Raw genomic sequence first — 20,727 nt, 5'->3', positions numbered from 1 at the left:
CCAGGGATTGAACTCAAGCCCTTGTGCTTGCCAGGCAAGCACTTATTCTACTGAGCCATCTCCCTGGCCCTCATCTGTGTAATTCTGATAAGCTCATCATGAGGATTAAATAAGACTATGTTTAGGCATTTAGCACGCAGGGCCTGCATTCACTGCTCCCGAAATGCCAGCTGTTTTCACTGTGCTTACCCCATATCACTGATGAAGGCATTCAGGCAGAGAGGGGTTAAGGGATGTGACCAAGGCCACACAGCCGGCACATGGCTGGGTCCCAGGTCTCCTTACTTAAGCCCTTAGTTTTTTCCATTACACCACACTGGCCCAGCCCCTCTATGCAGCCTCAGCCCTTCCCACACTCTGTGAGCCAAGTTACTTGTGAAAAAGCCTAAGGCGACAGGCCAGACAGGAGGGAGAGGACAGGGGAGTCATGAAGTCATCTAACTCAAGGGTGTCAAGGCCCAGGCAGGCTGCTGGCCTCCTGGCCTGGTCCTAAGGAATGGCTGCACTGGACTGTGGTGGTTCTTCCCTCATCTCTTCCTGTCTGGTGTGGGCGTGGGGTGGGTGAAGGCCACTTCCAGGAGGAGCAGACCCTCTAGAATTTCATGACTTTCCCACCCGAGCCATGCAGCTGGGACTCCTCAGAGCCAGCTGAAGCCCCACCTTTGGACATTGTTCTAGGAGAGACGCCCTGCTTGAGGCAGCTGCTTACATGATAGCAGACCCCCAACTGTTCCCAATTATGCTGAGCCATTGGAGAAGAGAACCTTCTTTTTAAGTTCTGGTAGAAATAAAGTTGAGTCAGGACTGGAGAGCAGAGGGAGCACAGGCTTTGGGTCTGGAAGACCAAGGATCAAACTCTGGCCTTGATAGGTTATGGCCCTAGTAAGAATTGCTGAATTATGATGGTGGTCATCTAATATGGCTGAAGCCCTTAAAACAACAGCTTATCTTCCCAGAGACCACCTCCCCACTTCTTCTCCAACTCAGCCCAGGATGCAGTTTCCTTTCACCTTTCCCCCCACCTCAGGGAAGGCCCCAGTCAGCTCCTCAGGTCTATCTAAACTTCCCCCCCAAGCCCCACCCCTGGCAAAGGCCATAAAAGCCTCAGCCTCCTTTTGTTCCAATCCAGAGAATTCCTTATCTTCCCAAATACTCTCTGTGTCCTCTAAGATAATGAAGTCCCTTTTCCTTTATAATAAAGCCCCTTTCCCTTTTCCTTCTGCATGTTTCTCTGCTGTGACACCGTTAAAACCTATCAGGCCTAAGCATCCTACAGGATGTCACCTGGAGCAACTACTCACATCTGTGCATAGGGAAAAAGGATAGCTAAGGTGCTTACTGAGTCAGGCATATCTCATTTAAAAGTCACAACAAACACAGGAGGCAAGCACTTTCACCACTGTGCAGATGAGGAAACTGAGACTCAGAAATAAACAGAGGTGACACCAAGCTGAGAAAGTAAAAGGCAAAGCTGTGGTTGGAACCTGGGTCTGTCCTCAGCCTTAGGTTGTGTTGGAGAAGATAACACAGGGTAGCCAAGGGTTTCAGAATGTCAGAAGAATGTCATGGTTACCTACGTGGTTCTTGGCCTCCCTTCCCACACCCTCCTCCGAGGGCCCTTCCTCCAATGAGCCTGTACCTATGGCCCAACCTCCCGCACCACAGCTGACAGGCTCAGGCTCTGGGATGGACTGTGATCTAGGACCCTTGGGAACACAGAGCCTGTCCTAGGCCTGGAACTGGCACCCAGAAGCTCCAGATTGCTGACAACAGGAAAGCCACTTCAAGCGCTAACAGGGCATGCTCTTGGCCAATGTGGACAATGTGACAGCAGAGTGAAGAGCCTGATCCAGAGAGGTTGGCAGGAAAACAGAGCAGGCTTGATGGAAGATTCTGAGGCTACAATGACAGATGGCCAAGAGTTGCCAGCCAATTCTAGTCCTTACAAGGCTGGCTGCAGTTTTTGCTCTGGATTCTAGGACATGTGCCTGCCTCTTCTCATAAATCCAGCTCCACCCTTGTCTTCAAGCACAAACTAGCTGAGCAAGATTTTGATTTACAGATGTAAATAAGCCCTGCCGTTCCCTCAAGGAGGGATCTGTATATGTTGGGCAGAAGGCCCGTGGAGTACATCTCCAGGTAGCCCTCCCTAGTCAGACACCCACTACCTGCAAGGTCAGTGTAGCAACTTACAAAAACGCTCACCTAACATTTGCTCTCAAAACTGAAGACCAGCCTGAAAGAATGTGCGTAAGCCAGCTCTGTGTCAGGGTCAATTGATGTAGCTGCCCTTCAGCATTCCTCTATCACTCTCACGGTATTGGAAGGTGCTGGGCATGATGCCTTTCCCTTCATTTCCCCCAAGAATTGGTTCTTCCCTGGCTCCAGGGTCTGTTCCTGCCCTGTTCATTTCAGATGACATCTTAAACATATAGCCTCTTCATTTATATTCAGCTCATGTTTGCAGCAGAGCAGAAGAAAATTATAATTTGTGTATGATACTGTTTGATATGGTTACATACTATTGAACACAAAGCATTACAAATGAGTTTATTATGTTTTAAGTAATTAGGTGACTGGTATCTTAATTGCTTTACATGCTGTAGCAACTCTTGGCAGTTTGTTATGAAGGTGTTTGAGATTGTTTTGGTGATACTGGAGAAAGCCATTAGGAACATATTATTATTTCTGTTCCTCCTGCACAATAATGGGACATGGGCTCTGAAAATTTTGATTGATATTTTCAGGAACAGACTAGGTCCATACGACCAAGTATGCCTTTGGTACTATCATCCAACCTTCTGGGAGAAGCTGTGAGGAAACAGGATGTTACACAAGAAACCCCTGCTTTGCTTCTGAGCCCAGCTGCTTGGGAAGCTACCTTGCTCCAGGTTTTGGTCCCCACCCCTTGAGAGGTGAAGCAGGGACTCAATGCTGCAGTTTAGATTTGAAATGTTCCCACAAAGTATCGTGTGTGGAGGGTGACTAGGGGGCTATGTTCATCAGTGGACTCACCATTGATGATGTCAATGGCTGAATACGCTCTTAGGAGGTGGAGCCTACTAGGAGGTGGGCCACTTGGGGAGAGGCCTGGAAGGGTGCATTCCTGTCCCTGGTTTCTCCCTTCTCTTTCTGTCTGCTGGATACCATGGGGGCAACTTTTCTGCATCAGGCTCTTCTACCTTGCTATTTTTGTATTAGAGGTGATCAACCAGGGACTGAACCCAGTGAACTGTGAGATAATCTGAACTTCTTTTCCTTTAAAGGAGGAGTTGGTTATTTTGTCCTGGTGATGGGAAAGCAAGTGACTAATGTATCCAGGAAAGCTCAGTGGCTGACAAACTACTCTCACATTGATTGGCATGAGATGGGCCCACGACATACAATAATCACTTTGCTGGGACTTTGAAGTGGCTCTTGGTTGTTTGTCCTAAGTGTGAGCCCAGAGGTGCTATAGCCATCCTGCAGTCAGGTAGGATCTGAAGATAACACAACACCACGAAAAGTGAGAATGTGAGATGAGAGGAAGATGGGAGTATTCCAGACAGGGAATACTGCGATAACCCTAGAGCAAGCTATGCCTGAAGCCCAGAAGGCTTCTTCTCCTGGGACTTTCAGTTACATCTTAAGTAAGATTGGGTTGCTTCTGTCATTTGTGACAGAGATATCTTGACTGAAACAGCAGGAAGAAAGGCAGTAATCTCAGGATGGAGATTTACACTAGCCTGAGAAGATGTGGCCCCTCGCAGCATGGCAGGTATGCGCACAGAGTTCAGCAGTCTGGGCAAGCTGCCCTCATCTCTGAGGCAGGGATTTCCTAAAGCCCTTCGCTGCAGCATATCCTGAGAGGATATGACTTCTACCTGCTTTGAGCCACTTGCCTTTGGTAACAGTAAGATAAATCCACTGGCCCAGGAATTAGCCTTGTTGCCCTGTGGGGTGAGTGGGCTTCCCCTGGGCTGTCCATGTACTGCCTGGCCCACTACGAGACTGGTGACACACACCGTGTTCACGCACTCATTTATGCATTCAATCATCTGCCCACCCACCAAACGCCAAGTGGACGCATACTGCATGGTAGGTCTTGAATAAGTTATCAAGGAGACAGAGGATGAAGATGTGGGCATGGTTCTAGAAGGGGAGACAGATACACGGACAACTTCATTATAGGGAAACTCACAGGGCTACAGGGGAACAGACTAAGTGGCTCTTATTGGCCAGCGAACAGTCAGACTACTAGGCTTCCCAGAAGATGAGAGTCCTGAAGGCAAGACAGACTCACCGAGTCAGTAAGTGCATTAGAAGGGTACAGGGTAACATTCCATGTGAGAAGCGGGGAGGGCAAAGGCCTGGCTGTGGGGACAGGGAGGGAGGGAGTCGAGGAAGTGCTGATAAACGCAGCAAATGCAGCTCACCAGCAAACGCTACTCTTTAAAATTCAAGTTCAAAATTATACTCCAAAGCCATATGGAAAAGATTTCCATATTATTCTCCCTTTTGGAAAATCCTTTTCTCTTATTTGGAAAACATTAAATATCAAAGCATAAAACAACAAAGTATGTTCCAAGGTAATGGATATAATTTTTAAGTTGAGGAAATAAGAAGTCCAGACTCTAATGTCTTAGTGGAAAGTGAGTGCAATTCAACTCTTTCCCAACTTGCAGCTCACCAGAGCTCACACTCCTTACCTGCAGGTCGAAGAACTTGCTGTAGCGCCGGTAAATGGCCTCGGTGGTGCCACTGGACCACGTGACACGGATGATGTAGACCTGCAGGGAGGGACACAGGAGACAGGTGTTACCACCAAGGTGGCTGCTGTGGTTTGAATGTGTCCCCTGAAGTCCATGAGTTAGAGATTCAGCCCCAATGCAACAGTGCTAGCAGGCAGGACCTTAGAAGGTGATTAGGTCATGGGGCTCTGCACTCGTGAACAGAGTGGATTCCCTAACATGACAATAGGTTCATTATAAAAGCAAGTTTGGCCCACTATCCTCTCTCCTGCCTGTCTGCCTTCTGCAATGGATTATGTAGTAAAAAGACCCTTGCCAGATGCCAGCCCCTGGATCTTGGACTTCTAGTCTACAAAATGATAAGAAATAAATCTTTGTTCTTTACCAGTTACCCTAGAGTACCCTGTTAGAGTACTACAAAATCAAGTAAAATGGGGTTCTTTTATTTCTGGGACCCACAAGAAGCAAAAACTTCTGAGCCAAAAAGACCCAGCAATGAAGATGACTAACATGTGGGCTGTGGATAGCTATTGTTTTCACCCCTCTTTGAACTGGAACACCTCAGCTTTCTTCCAGGGAAACTACTTTTCTACTTTAGTCCAGCCCCTTAGAAACAGAGGTGTGGAGTTGGGGCTGTGGCTCAGACGTAGAGCACTGTTCTAGCAAGTGAAAGGCTCTATATTCAATTCCCAGCACTTCCGGGGGTGGGGGGGAAGTGACCATATCACCTGAGCTGGACTAGTCAGAACCAACAGGGAGTCAGTTCTGAGACTTCTGCTCTAATTCTCAGGAAAGGCAAGCTTTGTGACTCTGAAGTTGTTGGGCTGGGTCCATGTGTGAGGCACCTACCTAAAACCAACACCATCAGCAGACTGCTGAAGAAACAGTCTGCCTTTTCTATCCAGTTCTGCTTGTAGCTCAACTACCAGGGAACTATCCTGTGTATAATGATACTGTGAGGCACATCCAAGCTCTGGAGTTATCTCTGAGCCCAGTTTAAGTTGGGTCTCTGATACACGTCACCTAGTCTAGACTGATACGGGGATGGGGCAAAAGAGTGGTCTCTGAAACCTGGAGTCACCACAGTGTACCTTGTCAGACAAGTCTGACTTAGACAGGTGGAGAGGAAAAAAGAGAAACTGGATGGAGAGGTGATGGGGGGTGACTGTAGGGACTGAGAAACAAGCCCCAGCTGAGGAATGATGGGGGAGGGGCACTGTGCCTGGAAGTGTTTTAGGCAGGGTCTCTTTTCAAATGAATTCTTATAAGGTTCCTACATTCAAAACAGAAAAAGGAACCAAATGTGGAGGTGAAGGCCTGTCACCCCAGCACTCAGAAGGCCGAGGCAGGTGGATTGTGAATCTGAAGCCAGTCTGAGCTCCACGGAGTTTGAGGGCTGTCTGGGTTATATACCAAGACACCTCCCCACCTCACCCCCCAAAAAGAAAGAAAGAGAATAGCTTCAGGATGCCGGAGCCAGAGTCTAGTATGAATACCATGGACACTCTCTAGGTAAGAAGAGATGCAAACTGAAAGGTTAAGTCAGGATAAGATGGGAGGCAGCCTGAAATGCCAGGCTAAGATGCTCACGTCATGACCACTCTAAACCCAACATGATTTTATCTCAAAGAAGCAGGCAGAAAGGAAGGAACTTCAGCTGTGGAGCTGAGAACTCTCCACTCACCATTTCCCACCTCTGCAGTCCCAGCTTCCTTATCTGTAAAGCTGGTGATAAGAGGCAAAGCCCTGAGTTCCTCTCCAGGCAGACAGGAAACAATCAACAAATCCAAGAGCTCTGCACTCAGATTCCCTAATGCTTCCCGTCCTGCGCACAGAAACAGGGCTGATTTTACACCTTGGATGCGGGCAGCCTGGCTGGCCCTTTCCTTGGTCTTTGTCCACCATTCCTAGGCAACTGGCACAGCTGTAGAAAAGGCCAATGCCCCCTGCAGGAGGCAGGGGGTGGCTATCACTTTAGAGAGATGAGTTCCTGATAAAAGGAAAGCTGCACTTGTAAGTTCACGAGAAGTGTTCCTTTTTTAAAAATGCATTTATGTATTTAGTACAGGGTCTACAGGATCCCACTACAGCATGGACTCGTAGTGATACTCCTGTTTTCAGCCTCCCAAGTGCTGGGATTACAGGCCACAGGTACACACCACCATGTGTAGTCTTATTTGGTGGCTCAGCATGCTCCAGGGTTGGGGCCGCTACAGCATGCCTGGGATCGAACCCCGGTTGCTGAGCGTGCCTAAACAGTCACTTTAGTTTGCTGAGCCATCTGGCCAGCCCTCATGAGAAGTGTGCTTAAAGGAGTCTCCCAATCTCCTGGGCAGCTTTCCACTCTCCCTCATCAAGTCTCCAGCAGGAGGGTTGGGTGGCTCCTACTCATTTGTTCATTTGCTTCACATTTATTAAACACTTCTTATGTGTCAGGTCTCTGCTAGGTGCTGGGATACAACTAGGAACAAGACTCAGACTCCGGGGCCCAGGGAGACAGCTCAGTAGAATAAGCGCTTGCCTGGCAAGCACAGGGTCCTGAGTTCAATCCTTGTTCTTGGAAAAAAAAAAGATTCAGACTCCAGCCTTGAAGAGTGGGAAGATACATAACATGCCAGCAAACCAGCAGACATGTATGTCCACTCTGTGTACCCAGGGTCCCCACCTCCAGAGATGGAAAATGCTACACTGCTGTGGACAGGAGCCACTTAGTTAGGCCAACCATGGATGCACCTATAGTCAACTCTAAAATCACAACAGCATATAAATGCAATCAGCCTTCTATAACCTCAACTTTTGTCCCTTGTAATTATTCCTTATCATTATTCCCTTTGTCATTGTTCCTTAGAGATTTAACAATCATTTGCATAGTATTTACATTGCATTAGATATTATAATTAATCCAGACATTATTTAAAGAATATGGGAGGATACGAATAGGTTCTATGAGAATACATCATATTATGCAAGGGGCTCAAGCATCTGTGGATTTTGGTGTCTTTAGGGGTCTTGGAACCAATCCTCCTCTGATATGTAGGTCAATTAATTATAAATTACAATGAGGGCTAGAGAGGCCTCCAAGTGCTGCTGACATGGGGCACTATGGGAAGACCTTTGAACTGAGAAATGAAGGACAAGGAGCTGGTCTCAGGAGGGCTTGGAAAGAACACTGCAGGCAGGAGGAACAGTGGGAACCAAGGCCGAGAGGCTGGGGTATCCTGAGCCCATGGGAACACAGGACAGAATCGTGACCAGGCAGAGCTGGGGGAGGAGCAGGGAGGCTAAGGGGACCACAGCTGGAAGACAAGGGCCTTCCAGGCCACAGAGAGTAGTGGGGCTGCGGTTCTACTGCAGAGTTTTAATGAGTGGAAGGAAGCATGTGAACGGATCTAATGTACTAATATACCACATATTTATGAGCTGCCAGTTCCAGGAACCCTATGGATATCAAAATCTGCAGTTGCTCAAGTCCTTTACATAAAATGGCACTGTATTTGCATGGAACCTACAGACATCCTCCTGCACACCTACGTCATCGCTAGAATACTTGTAATACCTAACACAATTTCACATCTGCATAGATTTAGCATAGTATTCAGAAGGATTTTTTTTTTTTCTCAGAATGCCTTCAGGGCAGGTTTGGCTGGCTTGCCTTGTGGGGATCGAACCGCAGCAACCTGAGCCTGACTGCTTTGTTGAAGCAGCCACTTAAAGAACTGAGCTAAAGGGCAGGCCCCTAGCATAGTATTCGATATGTGGCAAGTTTTGCATTTTGGAACTTTCTGCAGTTTTACAAAAACATTTTATCCTGTAGATGATTGAATCAGGATGGGGAACCTCGAGGATACAGAGGGCTGATTGCATTTGTATGCCATTGTGATTTCAATGGTACATATTTATGGAGTACAGTATGTTAATTCAGTCCATGTATAAATGTGCCATGATCAAATGTGTGAATCTCCATCCAACTGTGTATTTTTAAAAAATCCATATATATCTCCTTCAGCTGCTATGTGGAAAATGGTTTGGGGAGGAGCAGGGACAAAAGCAAGGGTTTTTCGCAACTCCAGCAAGAAATTAAAAGCTGAAAGAAACTCCAGAATTCACCTAGGCTAAATGTCCTCCTACTAGAAGGGTTAAACTGAGGCCTAGAAAGGGAAAGTATCATATCAAAGGTTCCCATCCATGGGAATGTTCAAGAAGAATTTGGAAGACTGTCAAGGACACTGCCAATGAGGATTAAAAACTGGGGGGGGGGGGAGACCATCAAGTATTGAGTGCTTCTGACCTTATCAGACCCAAAAGCTACAACTCTTGTTGCATAGGTCCTGCTTTACCTTGGTCTTAACCATCCAGCAGAAAAGTATAAAAAGGAAATATAAGAAGTAAAGCCATGCTGTTATGTTGAGCTGTAGGGGACTCAGGTCAACAATTTCTGACATTGCCAGTCAAGCAGAAGACCCAATACTATTATGGGCTACTGGACTCTTTTAGAATATTTTGCTGAGTTTACACACCTATAATATTCAAATAACGGAACTTAACAAAAAAGGGGATACAGATGAATGTCCATTTTGTGTCTGTGTATTCAAAGTGGTTAGGATAGACATATAGGTACATTCTCTTGATGAATAGAGTGATTTGTTCTAATGGTGTTTGTAAATAGGATATCAAGTCCGCATCTTGTATAGCAATTAACACTAGGAAGAATGTATGCAATGTGTTAATTATTGAAACTGTCCCTCCAATTTGATTTGAAACTCTCTCATTGCTATTTGTTTCTCAATAAAATTATGAAAAAAAATTGAGGCGTATATAGATTGGGTTGATTCATGAAAACCAACATATGAAACAAATTTAACTGAAAAATAATATTAAATAATATGTAGATACATTATAATAAAATTTATTTTGTAATTTGACAGAAATTGAAAGTTAATTTCAAGAATGCACTTTGTATGTTGATAAAGGTAGTTAATTTCAAGAATAATAAGAGAAATTAAAGTTTGTTTTTTCTATACAATTGCTTACACTAATGATTTTAAAATTATAACAAATTCCTTATTGTTTAGTATTTTGGGCATATGCATAGTTATCCTAAAAGTACTTTGTATATTAAATAGTTTTCTGTTATTTACATAAAAAAAAGTATTGTGTGCTTTTTAAAAACACAAAAACAAAGTCACTGAGCTGGGCGTGGTGGCATACACGCCTGTAATCCCAGCAAGGAGGCTGAGGCAGGAGGACTGTTGTGAGTTGGAGATTATCATGGGCTACAAAGTGAGCTCAAAGCCAGCCTGAACTGCTTAATGAGACCCTGTCTCAAAAAGAAGAGAGAGAGAGAGAGAGAGAGAGAGAGAGAGAGCGCGCATTCTCCCATAAATGGTAACAAAATCCTGTTACACAATTAATTTTTAGCTTTTTGTTTTTGATGTTTCAAGTTCTGTACATATAGTACAAGAAATCCACTGAAAAACTAATTGGTTTATTGGCATCAACCTTGGAACCAAATCTGACGCCTCCATTTTTAGGTTTGGACCTAACTTTTTAGTGGGAATGACCTCAGTTCTGGGTTTAGGGCCAGAAAGATGGAATACACATTGGGTGTTGATGCCGGCTCTGTGCTGTGGGTACAAATACTCTCAAGACACCACCCATCGTGGCTGCAGTGCTTTTTTCTGTGGAATGGGGAGTCATCTTCCGTGAGGATTAAGTACCTAACAATTACAGAGCCTGCCCAGTGCCTGGCATGAATCAGGAGTTCAGTGTTTTCTTCCTCAGATTCTTCCTCAGAGTGGGTAGCCACATTACTGCTGGTCAGGAGCCTTTCCCTTCCTCTGGGACAGCACCTGACTTCTCTGGAGAGTCATCTCTCTCCTCCCCAGTCTCTGTGATAAGCTGGACACATGTGCAGGGCCAGTCTACAGCACCAGTGTGCAGCCACAAAGAGCTCAGTGACAAATGGGGAATTCACTCAGGCCAGGCCGATGTGACCCAATTCGAAACTTTTGATTGAAAGACTTCTAGAAGGAAGAGACTCTCCCTACTGTGATGGCCAGCTAGGACATCTTGACACCAAGAATTATGCCACAGCAAGTAGCTGGCACCCAGAAGACAGCAGAACAAGGAGAGAGGAAGGCTGAGTCCTGGGGACAGCATCTGATACACTATTACCAGCCTACACCCAGACAGTTTGCTACATGGGCCAAAACAGTTCACTAGGGTTTGGGTGTAACTGAGTAGGTGAGTCCTTTGGGAATGTGCCCTTGACAAAGACTGTGGGATTCTGGTCTCTCTGTCTCTCATTGCTTTCAGGCTCAGGATGTGATGGTTTGCTCTAACACACAGTCCTGCCACTACCACCTGGCACCTTTGCCAGAGGCCCAAACCAATGGACCACCTGATACTGGATATGACCCTCCTAAACTCTGGGCCAAATGAACCATTCTTCTTTAGTAAGTTAGTTGCTGCAGACAGTTTTACTGTAGTAATGGAAAGCTCATGAAAACACAGTTGCTTTCTTTCTTGAAACACTTAAGAGTTAGCTTCTACTACCTGCAACCACACAAAAATTGACACCCCTGACCTGGCTTTGAGATTATACTCCAAACCCAGGTAACACCTGTGGCTTGGTATTAGGGAGTCAAAAGCCAACTTCTTGAGCAGCAGTGTCAACAGCAGCGATGAGGTGGTGACACGCAAGTGTTCACCATAAATGCAAGGTGCTAGGGTTTGAATTTGTTCCCCCAAAGCATGTGCTGACAACTTAATCCCCAGGGCAACAGTGCTGGAAGGCGAGGCCTAAGGAGAGGGGCCTACGAAGGCTCTGCCCTCATGAACAGAATAATGTCATTATCATGAAAGTGGGTAGGTCATTTCAGGAGTGCGTGGAATAATACCATTATCATGGAGTGAGTTTCTTATGAAAGGCTCCCCCCTTTGTCTCTCCCTCATCTTCTCTTAGCCCTTCTGCCATGTAATGCTTTTCATCTTGGGATGACAGACCCAGAGGGCTCTCACTGGATACCCTGTGATCAGGTACTTCCTAGCTTTGAGAATTATGAGCCAATACATTTCTCTTCACTATAACCAGCTTGATAGCTTTCCACAGCAGCACAAAATGAACTGAGACACACAGAGAAAGAAAACGTGTGCAACACACAACGGACTATTACTCAACCTTTAAAATAAGGAAATTCTGACATGCTATGACATCAGTATGAAACTCGAGGACACTACACTAAGTGAAATAAGCCAGTTGTAAAAGGACAGATGCTGTATGATTATATGAGGGACCTGGAGAAGTCAAACTCATGGGGAGAAAGGAGAATGGTGGTTGCTAGGAGGGCTTGTTTGATGCGCTTGTGACTATTATCAGGATATGTCTACTTGAATGGCTTAAAAACACCTAGCAGATTACTGAGGCACAGTTCTGGCTACGTCTGTGGGTGACTGCCATGTCCGCCAGCGAAGTGATGGAGAATACTCACATCGCACTGGGTGGCACTGACCAATGGGCTTGCAGCCTGGATGGAATAAAAAAGGGAAAGAAGGAAGTGTGCCTATTCCAAAGAGCTCCAATCTTGGCCTCTACATGTGGACAGCAGGGTCCAGATTTCCAGCTTCTTCAGCCTTCCAGTGCAGATTTACACGGACAACCTTTCAGTGAGCTTCCAGGCCTTTGACTCTGGGCTGGCCCTGTATTCTTTTATTACGACAGGGTCTTGTCATGTAGTTCAGGCTGGTCTTCACTCACTATATAGCCCTGGCTGGCCTTAAGCATACAGTGATTCTCCTGCCTCAGTCTCCCAAGCACAGGGATTACAGGCGTGCACACCACACCTGGCCCTGCAGTCTTGATCACTCTTGTTCTCTCCCTTCTGTCTTTGGATGCTGAACAGCTAGCGGCTGGATCAGTGAAATAAGCCAGTTGTAAAAGGACAGATGCTGCATGATCCCACTCTCTAGGGTGCAGATGGCCACTTGGACTCTCCTGCCTCTGACCTTGCAAACAGGCACTGAGGCCTTTTTCCACCTCTGGACATCCTATGAGCCTAACCAATAAATCTCCCACACAGCTATACACACATTTTATTGATTTATTCTTCTAAAGAACTATAACTAATACAAGGTTGGAGATGGATGGTGGTTGTACAACAAAGTGAATGTACTCAATACTACTGAACTATCTGCTTTAAAAAAAAAAAGTCAAAGGGTCAGAGAGGTGGCTCAGTAGAATAAGTGCTTGCCTGGCAAGTGCAAGGGCCTGAGTTCAATCCCCGGTTCTGCCAAAAAAAAAAAAAAAAAAAATTAAACAAATAAAAAAGTCAAAATGGTAAATTTCACATTATGTATATGTTATCACAATGTATAAAAAATAAACATTTTTTAAAAAAGCATATTTCTTGTAGAGATTTATATATCCTACCTTATGTTTCCTAGAAATGATCCTAAAACTTTCTCCAATGACACAGCCCTCAAAACATATGCAACACAAGTGAGGAAGGATTTCTCTGGGGAATATATTTTAGAAGTCTCAAAATTCAACAGTAATAAAATTACTAGCCTGATTACAGGATAGACAAAAGACCTGAACAAATATTTCCTTAAAGAGGGCACATGGGTGGCAAAGAAACTTATGAATAGGTGGTCAACATGCTTAGCTACCAGAGAAGTGTGAACTGATACCTTGAAGAGATGCCATTACTCCTATGGTGTGGTAAGTGACCTTCAGAGGGCTCAGCTGCCAGTCTGTGGCGCTACTGCCAGGAGGTGGAAGCACCAGGACACTGGCAGTGCCTAGGGCATGCATGCCACAGTCAGCTGTCTGTTACTATTGGAAGTTGTAAAAGGTTTGCCATCACTGCTTTAGGAAATGGGGCCTATTAGGAGGAAGTCAGATCATTCGGGGTATGTCCTGGAGGGGGCTGTTGGGACCTTGAGCCCTCGTCTCTTTTCCTCGCAGGGCCACAAACTGAGCAGTTTCTTCCTCCATCCACTCCTACCATGATGTGCTCCCTCTCCACAGGCTCAAAAGCAATGGCACCAACCAACCATGGACTGAAACTCCCAAAGCTATGAGCCAAAATAAGGCTTTCCTCCTCAGAAGTTGCTTATCTCAGGCATTTCTGTCACAGTATGGAAAGCTGACTAATACAACTATGCATCTATTAACATGACAAAAAATTTTTAAAATGTAGAAAATAACAAGCACTGAGGAGAACATGCAGCAACTGGATTCTCACACTGCTGGTGGGAAAGGTCAATGGCAGAGCTACTCTGGAAAGATGTTCAGTGGTTGTTGAACCACTGGGTAAAATGTCAAAGCACAGCGGGACAGTCAATGTCAGAGCATGACCCGTGATTACTTTCCCACCAAAGGGAGATGTGTAACCTTGCAGAATTGTAACAAGGTGATCAAACCTAGTGTCACCCACAGAGGGACAAGCAGATCTTGGGAGGCCCTCAAGGTGATACATAGAAAGTCTACAAAATCTTGTCAGCATTGTTGCCAAAAACATTTAACTGGACTCCCAAACTCAGTGACTGATTTCTAATTTGCAGGAAATACAGGTGAGAGGAGAACAAGCTAAATAATATTAGGGAAAACCAGACAAACCCAGAACGTGGGATGTTCTGTGCATGAAGTAGCAAGGCCCAGCTCAAACGCTGTTTCCTCCGGAGAGTCCTGTTACTGCCTCTTCCCGCAATAGCAGGCTGCGCTGCCTGGCTGTGTATCTCCTTGGCAGCCAATTTCCTGTCACAAAGCTAATCACACTGTACCATAGCTGCTACAGTGACAGCTTGCCTAGTGGGCTTTAAGGTTCACCAGAGCAGAGACCTTGCTCGTTCCTGGTGTCAGGGCCCAGTACTGAGCACAGCGGAAACAGATGCTTAATGAATGAATGGGGATGAAAAGGAGCTATCAGGAGGCTGAGGCCTCCGCCACAGGGATGCACGTTCTGGGCAGGGCCTGAGCTGTGTAGGGAAGGACCCCAGCCAGGTCTGCGGGTCACTTTGCTTCTGTTACCCATCCCCTACCTGCTGACTTGCTTCACTACAACCACCCCCCCAACACACACACCTGCACACCCACATCTGGAGCACAGAGTCCTAGGAAGCAGCTGGGATTTCCTCTTTCTGGGAATGAGGAAGCACAGAGACCACAACTGGGGTTTGAAGGCCACAAAGCACTTCCGGCTCCCACGATTTACTGCTCCTCTTACTCAACTTCTCAGCAGGCCTGTGTGGCTTGCCCCAGCCCAGACTTCCCAACCCAATCACAACTCCAGCCTCATCAAGTCCTGGCTTTCTTTACTTCTTTTAAGGTGGTGAGAAAACACCACCAGCCAGAGCAGGGTGAGAGGTAGTTGGGGGAACCATGGCCAGGGGGCTGGGGCAGAAGGCAAGGGATTTAGTCCCTCCCCAATACTCCCCACAAGCCAATAGGTCAGGCTAGCACTTCTTGCCGTTTACGACTGGGAGATAAAGGCCCAGAAGTAGTCACTGGTCTAGAGTCATGAAGCTACAGAGTGCAGAATGAGGTCTCTAACCCAGGTTGTCTCTGCCCCTGCTGGCCCTGCTGCATCAGGCAATTCTGCTCATGCCCCTGGCTGCGGTTACCTTACTGGGGGTAGGAGTAGGGGGGCTGCCTTATCTCCTAAGTGTTCCTGAGCTGAAATGCACAATCTCTGACTGTTCTGGGAGATCACGGAGTCCAGTGATCACAACAGGCTGGACTTATTCTGTTTACAGCTCAGCTGGCTGTGTCATCTTAGAAAAGCAGCTGAACTGCTCTGTGACTCAGTTTCCTATCAATAAGAAGTGGGAATTATAATAGCAGTAAGCTGAGCCAAGGTGAAGATTAAGAGACACACAGACTGCATATCTCAGTGCTCAGATACGGCAAATGCTCCATAGAGAAGCTCTGCTCACTGTCCTCTTCACTGTCACCATCTCACCATCCTCATCCTCAGCCCAATCCTCACCACCACTGCAGTAAGGACGGGCAACAGAGGCAAGGAGGACCACGATCCTGCTCAGGGCTGTGGTGATAAGTGAGTGGTCTGCAGGAGGGAGCTGCGACAATCGGAAGTGCAGGGAGCCCTGCCTGCCTCTGGCCCGTGCCCCGGTTAGTTCCTGCTTCCCGGGCAGCCTATAGCCCCTCTGACGCACAACATGGACTGGGGCCTTCCACTTAATTCCCCTTTTGGTACGACAAGCATTTTTGGGCAACCAAAACAATTCTGATAGAGAGGAGTTTGGGTGCTAAAACAATGTTATCTCAATCTCAAAACTTATAGTTGGCTCTCTGTATATGTGGGTTCCACATTCACTGATGGAATAATTAAAAAATAATGTGTATATTAGACACATAAGGCTTTATTATTCCCTAAACAATACGGTACAACAACTATTTATATAGAATTTACACTGTATGAGGTATTACAAGCCACAGGTGATTTATTTATTTATTTTCTATATTTCAGTAAGGGATTACAGGATTTCACTACGTAGATTGGACTCACAGTGATCCGCCTGTGTTCAGCCTTCCAAACAGCTGGGATTACAGGCACGCACCACCACGTCCAGTTTCAATCGCCCGACTCAGCATGCCCTGGGGGTGGGGCTGGCACAGCACACTGGGGATCGAACCCTGGCCGCTGAGGCTAGCCATAGGTGATGGCTTTACTTCCCTTAAGGTGGTGAGAAAACACCACCAGCCAGTATACGAAAAGATGTATAATGCTATGCAACTTTATGCATCTGAATTTTGATACTTGTGGGGGTCTTGAAGCCACTGTCTCAGAGATAACAGGGATAAGTGCATATAATTATATGTAGCACATAAAAATGTACCCATACATGCACACATGCATACACTAGATTAATGGCGGTGGTTACATTCTATAGCACCAAGAACACTGGTTTAGCAAATACTTAACCAGCACTGATTTACCACGGGTTAAGGCCCTTGAAGGCCTTTTCATTTACATCATGTGACTGATCAATAGATACTTATGTAATGCATGACTTTTTTTTTTCTTTCAGTACTGGGGATTAAGCCCAGGGAGTACTGAGTTGCACCTCCATCACTTTCTATTTTTTCATTGTTTAAAAATGTAATTTAATTTAATTTTTTCATTTTAAGAAAGGGTCTTGTTAAGCTGCCCAGGCTAACTTAGAGCTTGTCATCTTCCTGCCTCAACTTCCCCAGTAGCTGGGATTACAGGTGTGTACCACCATGCCTGGCTTGATGTGTTTCTTTTAAAGACAATTTTAAAAAATATATCATAAATTCATTAACACTGAAACCATGACCCGCAGTACAATGACTCATGCCTGATCCAAGATTATCTAACACACACAGCAACACTTAGCACAGCCTCCTCGGACACCAGACAGCACAGTGTAAGGGGTCATTTTAAACCATGAAATCACAAGTAAGAAGCAAGACAATATAAAAAAGAAATCATAAACAGACCAGGAAAGGATACTTGTTTAGAGTGTGAAAACTGACACGGGCTGAGCGACACTTCAAGCCCAGCGGGGCATGCCCAGTCAGGGGCTCACATTTTCACCACACAGCACAAACCCACCCCTGCGAATGCCCACCAAGGTGTTGCAAAGATTGATCTGGGGCTACAATCAAATTTTAGCAACTATGTGAATTCACAAATATGGAACCCACAAATAATGAGGATTGACTGCATGATACAGAAATGTGTATTTGTGTATCTACATATATATGTGCCAATGGTTTACTTTGGGTTTATAGGAACATGAAGGACTGCTAAAATCTTGCTTTTAGTACTTCCTATATTTCCAGATTTTGAACTATATGGAAAGCTCCCCCGCTTATGATGGCTTACATCACAATAAACCCATCAGAGTGGAAAAAATGCATCCTAAGTCAAAAATGCCTTGCCTCCACCTAACTTACCCTGCCACTAGCTTAACAACACCATGCCCCATAGGGCACTGCCTATTTCCCCTGGTAACCACAGGGCTGAGGTGGAGCTATGGCCCCGACTGTACCCAGTGCTGGACTAGCCTGGGAAAAGATCCACATTCAAAATTCAAAGCACAGTGGGCTGGTGAGATAGCTCAACAGTGTAAAGTGCCTGCTTTAGGCAAGCTTACAAGCATAGGGACCTTGGTTTGATCCCTGGCACCACATGCCATGTTAGCCCCACCACCAGGGGCACTGGCCCCAGTGGGGGGGAAAAAAAATCAAAGCACAGTTTAAATGTAGACTCTCATAAATCTGGAACCATCTTGTATTTTCTAACCAGAAAACAAGATCCTAGAGTAGCTGAGGGCTACCGGCTTCTTGGGCCCCAGGCCAGCACCGACTCTGTTACTCTGGTCCAGCCATGCGGAGCATGTGGTAGGTATGGGCATCTGATGTCACAGGGACCCCCACTTGGAGGTGGGAGGGGGACATGGTGGGGAGTTGGCAGATGGGGATCTCTGCCCTGATCTGAACTATGTGTCAGGGCAAGTCCCTTGCCTCATGGAAACACTGTGCTCTTTGAAGAGTGGTATACGGACTCCGATCCTTTCTACCTCACAGGCTATGATAAAGACCCAGAAATGGAATCGATGGGGCCAGAAACTCTACCAATGGCTGGGAGCTGAGGGGAAATGTTCTCCAGGTGTCCCTTTCTCCTTCACTTTTGCCTCCCTTGGTAAGTCCAATGTCAGGTCAAGGGGCAGGAGAGGTCCCAGTGCCTGGAGGCCCTCGTAGGTCAGGCTCCATTTCCAAGTGTCAGAGACAAAGGGTGAGTGTTTCCCTCAATACAGAACAGGGCTAGCAAAACCCACAGGGGCCTTGTAGAGACCAGAGGGACTGGCCAGAGACACACCAAATGGCAGGACAGAAACAGCCAAGCTGCTCCTGCAAGACTCCCCAGCCCCTGGGTGATCTGACATACTTTGTCCCTGCAGCCTCGCTGGCCTGCACCCCTGCACACAGCTGCAACTTTTGGAGAGGCCCCAGAGCCCCATGCACAGGCCATCCCCAGGGCAGGATGATGTGGACCAGCTGTTGGCTGGCCTCTCAAGCACTGCAATCTCAGGGTTCTCATCACATGACCTGGACAACACTTGAAGGTGTTTTTGCCTTGCTAATAAAAGCTCTGAGGCACCAATCTTGCTATAGTTTGCACATCTATTTGGTGGAGTTTCTAGGGTTGGCTGGGGACCCAGGTGACATCAGTTAGAAGGGGTGGGGCTGCTTGCACTGGCCATACCACAGTTACCACACTTGGAGGAGGCGTTGGCCAGTGTTGTGCTGTGTTTCTTGCCACTCCCTTCAACACTTGTTGGGCTCCTCCCACAGAGAAGGGCCTAAGACCTCAGCACAGGGCTCCCTTGCCAGGAAGAATTTAACATACACTGGTTTTCTTTTTCCTTTGAATTTCATTTCTTTCTATTTCTAGCAAGTACTCTTGGCTTTCCATTTACAGTAGATGGCTAAAGTTTCCACTTAAAGGGTATTTAAGTAAAAAAAAAAAAAAAAGCAAGTCAATGTGAAGAATATTGAGTTAGGAATACACAGTGCAGGGAGTGTGTGGATTTATAAACAACTGTGCTGGTGCCACAGGACAAAGGGAGGACAGGTCTGCATTCTCCTTGTATCTGGAGTCTTGCAGTTTATAGTTCAATCAACTATAGCACCATACAAATCAGAAGCCCTTCCTTGGCTGTACAATGCTGCCAGGTCTGGGATGACCTGAAAGACTACAGAAAACACTGAATGAGCCAGGATAAGGGGGCATGGCTAGAGAAAGGAACATCAGCAATGTGGAGTTCTGTGATCCATTAGCAATGTCTGTCATAGGGTGGGGAGTGAAACACTGACATGTGTGCTACACACCTGGTATTCCTCATTCTGATTAATCCCTTCCTACAATAGAAAACCCTGGGGGCTGAGAAGCTTGGGGTCATACCTTCCGCCGTGGATTCTTTCCATGTCTATAACAGTGTCTGGATTTTCATGTAGTTCCCTGTGCCCTTTTGAGCCTCTTGCACAATAATCTGCCCAGAGAACTGTAAATCTGGACAGCTCTCGGAAGTGACCTGGATCAGCTGTCAAACTGGCCTCCAAGAAACTCCAGAGTCCTACAGAGGCAAGTGCGCGAGGCACTGGGCTGGCCACTCTCTTTCACAGCACACTGCCACTTAAAAGTAGCTCCTATATATGTGCTAAGTCCCATAGTCAAACACCATGCAGCCATCAGCAGGACCTGTAGACAGAGCCTGGCTGCTCTGCTGGTCTCAGCTCTGCCTTACTTGCTTCAAGCACACAACAGAGGTCCTAAGACATTAAAAGACATGAAAACCTTGCTCTACCTATACTGCCCTTTATTTTACCCTTAAGGATGTGAGGACAGAGAAGGACAGAACTGGTTCACAGTCACAATTAGTAGGGAGGACAGCTGGGACCAGAGGCCAGGACTTTCCTGGGGAGGTTCTGAGGACAGGGTGGTGATGGGGAGGCTGGCCTGCCCTTATGATATTGCTGCTCACACCTGAGAAAAGGGACATCCCTTTCTATGGAGGGAGGAGGCCCAGTGTGTCTGTGTAGCGCACTGCAGCGTGATGGCTTTTGCCCACAGGACACAGCTTCTGCAGCAGGATAACTAATGCTGTTTCCCTGCACAGCCAAAGCTAGCTTAAGTACAAAAGCATGCGCAGCCCTGAAGCGCTACATTAAGTGAAATAAGATAGGCAAAGAGTAGAAAGGTGCTTAGCAGAGACTGGGTGGGTAGGGGGCAGGGAGGAGCGAAATCAGCACAGACTGCAGTCTGAAAGGAGGAGTAAGTTTTGGTTTTTTATTGCACAGCGTGGTGGTCATGGTTGACATAAGGAACTATGTTTTCAAAAAACTAGAAGAAAGGTTTTTGAATGTTCTCATCACAAGGAAATAGGTGTTTAAGGTGATAGATATGCTAATTACTCTGATTTGATCCTAACACATTATGTACACTTT

At 46.4% G+C, this 20,727-nt stretch overlaps 1 protein-coding gene across 1 annotated transcript in view; it reads right to left on the bottom strand.

The window, feature by feature from the left end:
- Nucleotides 1-20,727, bottom strand: part of Sh3pxd2b (SH3 and PX domains 2B) — a 153,335-nt gene that overhangs the window by 66,163 nt on the left and 66,445 nt on the right. The window contains exons 2-3 of the mRNA XM_023705047.1: nt 15,666-15,796; nt 4,689-4,769 (exon numbers count right to left, since the gene is read on the bottom strand). Coding sequence (XP_023560815.1) covers nt 4,689-4,769; nt 15,666-15,796 — 212 coding nt within the window. The remainder of the gene's footprint in view (nt 1-4,688; nt 4,770-15,665; nt 15,797-20,727) is intronic.

This window comes from Octodon degus, unplaced genomic scaffold (genome assembly GCF_000260255.1).
Source record: "Octodon degus isolate 3935 unplaced genomic scaffold, OctDeg1.0 scaffold00212, whole genome shotgun sequence".
Taxonomy (NCBI): Eukaryota; Metazoa; Chordata; class Mammalia; order Rodentia; family Octodontidae; genus Octodon; species Octodon degus.
The sequence above is the reverse complement of the archived record's forward strand: the minus strand, read 5'-3'. Positions and strand labels throughout refer to the sequence as shown.